The sequence below is a fragment of the Capsicum annuum genome, chromosome 3 (assembly GCF_002878395.1).
Source record: "Capsicum annuum cultivar UCD-10X-F1 chromosome 3, UCD10Xv1.1, whole genome shotgun sequence".
Lineage (NCBI taxonomy): Eukaryota > Viridiplantae > Streptophyta > Magnoliopsida > Solanales > Solanaceae > Capsicum > Capsicum annuum.
In genome coordinates, this window is record NC_061113.1 from 17,195,306 (window position 1) to 17,197,834 (window position 2,529).

At 34.6% G+C, this 2,529-nt stretch overlaps 1 protein-coding gene across 1 annotated transcript; it reads left to right on the forward strand.

Moving 5' to 3' along the window:
• The first annotated feature begins 979 nt into the window (after positions 1–979).
• On the forward strand, positions 980–2,320 carry LOC107864635 (glutathione S-transferase U9). Its single transcript, XM_016711063.2, has 2 exons — positions 980–1,341; positions 1,868–2,320. Exons 1-2 carry the CDS (start codon positions 1,024–1,026, stop codon positions 2,225–2,227), a joined length of 678 nt encoding a protein of 225 aa, XP_016566549.1. The 5' UTR covers positions 980–1,023; the 3' UTR covers positions 2,228–2,320.
• The last annotated feature ends 209 nt before the right edge of the window (positions 2,321–2,529 follow it).

The window sequence follows — 2,529 nt, forward strand, 5'->3', positions numbered from 1 at the left end:
TTGTTGGGGATAAACTCTGCAACAATAATAATATTGCGGTAATAAAAGCAATAAATATGGAAACAACAATAATAAGGTTAATCAACTAGAACACTAAGAGCGATAATGACACCAAGATTTTTACATGAAAATCCAAAAAGGAAAAAAATCACGGACCGAGAGAAACAACTGATATCACTATAGTAAAAAATTTTACACCTATAATCAGAGTAAAATACTTTGAAGATCACTACACACTCAAAACAAATATCTTTATTTTGACTTGCCCACCTCACTATAATATCGCTTACACTTTCTACCTTTTTTTTACAAACTAAACTCTCTGTGATGCCTCACTCTATTTTTTCTTAACTCTTTGTTTTCTGATGTGTCTTTCAAGTGAATCGCCGTACTCCATTTATAAAAAAGATTCTTGCTTGTGTCATCAATGACACCATAGCAAGACATCTTTCAAAGTTTCACAGTGAACACATTAATAATCTACCACTACCAAATCTTGTATCTTGCAGCCAATTAACTTTTAAGATATGGGCACATATATGATGCTTCTAAATTTTAGTTTAGGATGTTAATTGGCACTAAAGTTAACATTAGTTTGAGCACATAAATGTTCCTTGACTAATTTAAAAAAAGGTTAGTTAATTATGAACAACTATTAGGGCCTACTCCGTAGTAGCAGCTTAATATGTTAGAAATTGAATTCGATTTAGAAAATATTATATTGGAGTAAAGAAGTTTTAGTTTTATCTTAAAATGGTCAAACAAGTTGGTGGGAATTTTATTTGTTCACCACATGGTTATGAACACTGAAAAGACAAATCCCATCTTGCTTAACAGACCAATGAGTGTGACAAACATTATGGGACATTATTGGATTTAGTCTTAGCTGACTTATTTGACTTTCCAACCTACTCCATTCAATAATTTGTAAAAATATCTTGAGCCACAAGAAATGTCATAAACAATGTGCATCATGGGACATTATTTAAAGGACTTGTTTAGAAGACAATAACATAGAGCAAAATGGCTGAGGAAAACAAAGTAATTCTTCACAAAACATATGCAAGCAGTTATGCTATGAGAGTAGAGTTGGCTCTCAAAATCAAAGGCATACAGTTTGAGTATGTTGATGAAGATTTGAGCAACAAGAGTCCTGAGTTGCTCAAGTACAATCCTGTTCACAAGAAGGTCCCTCTGCTTGTCCACAATGGTAAACCTGTTTCTGAGTCCCTCATCATTCTTGAATATATCGATGAAACCTGGAAGACCGGTCCTCTAATCTTGCCTCAGGATCCATATGAGAGAGCCAGAGTTCGTTTCTGGGCCAATTTCATTGATCAGGTAACTAACTAGTATTGAACTTTACATGTACAAAAGGGCAGTCCGTGTAACGGGGTTTGGGAACAGGCCGGACCCCAAAAGGTCTATCGTACGCAGCCTTACGTTGCAATGCAAGAGGCTGTTTTCATGGCTAAAACTCGTGACCTCCTGGTCACAAATGGGAACTGCACATGTGACCTAGAGTTTTTATTTACTTACTGCCACGTCTAAGATTTCCAAGACATTCACTGCTAGAAATAGAGGTTTTTTCCATCGTAAATCAGTGAGAAATTTGTGTTATAAAATATGAATTTCCCACCGAGCCATCTTAATTGGAAAACAGATCTCATCGAAACAGTGGGAAGCTTCTTAAGTTTTCTGTAGAAAAATACTACACATTTTTTCTTTTCCATTCAATCAAAATATATGTAGCAATAACCAGTAAACATAAAAATTTAGTGGGGAAATTAGTGATTATTTAGTAGTGCTTCAATTTGTTTGGATCAATCTAATTTTAAAGATAGTTTTGACATTACATTTTCTGAAGCATCTCATACCTAGCACAAGGAAGGTCTGGTCAACTACTGGGGAAGAACAAGAGAAGGCTAAAGAGGAAATTATGGAAAAATTGAGAATTCTTGAAGAGGGGTTGAAGACCACAAATCATGAAAATGATAATTTGGGACTCCTACAAATCTTGTTGGTTACTCTATTTGGTTCATATAAAGTATATGAAGAGGTTCTTGGTATGAAGATTTTGGTTCCAGAAAACACCCCACTACTTTATTCATGTGTGACAAGTTTAAACAAGTTGCCACTGGTGAAGGAAGTTTGTCCTCCTCATGATAAGATGGTTGCGTTAGTCAACGTCTATAGACAAAAATTATTAAAATCCAGCACCAAGTGAGCTGCTTCTGCTTTTGTGAGTTGCAAATATGTTGAGTTTATAATAAAATCATTGAACTTTGTTTTGTATCAATAAATTTAGTCATTGCATCAATTGCCCACCGGTGTTTCTTTTTTCAGATTCTATTATATGTTGATTCTGCTTGTAATAAGATGTATGACTACGTTTGAGATCTAATAATATCGTTTGTGAAACATCATATAAATTTCTGCAACTATGACATCCTTCAGCTTCTATCTCATCATCAACTGCAACATAGCCAATCGAATATTCGACAGTACTGCAACATAGCCGATCCAATT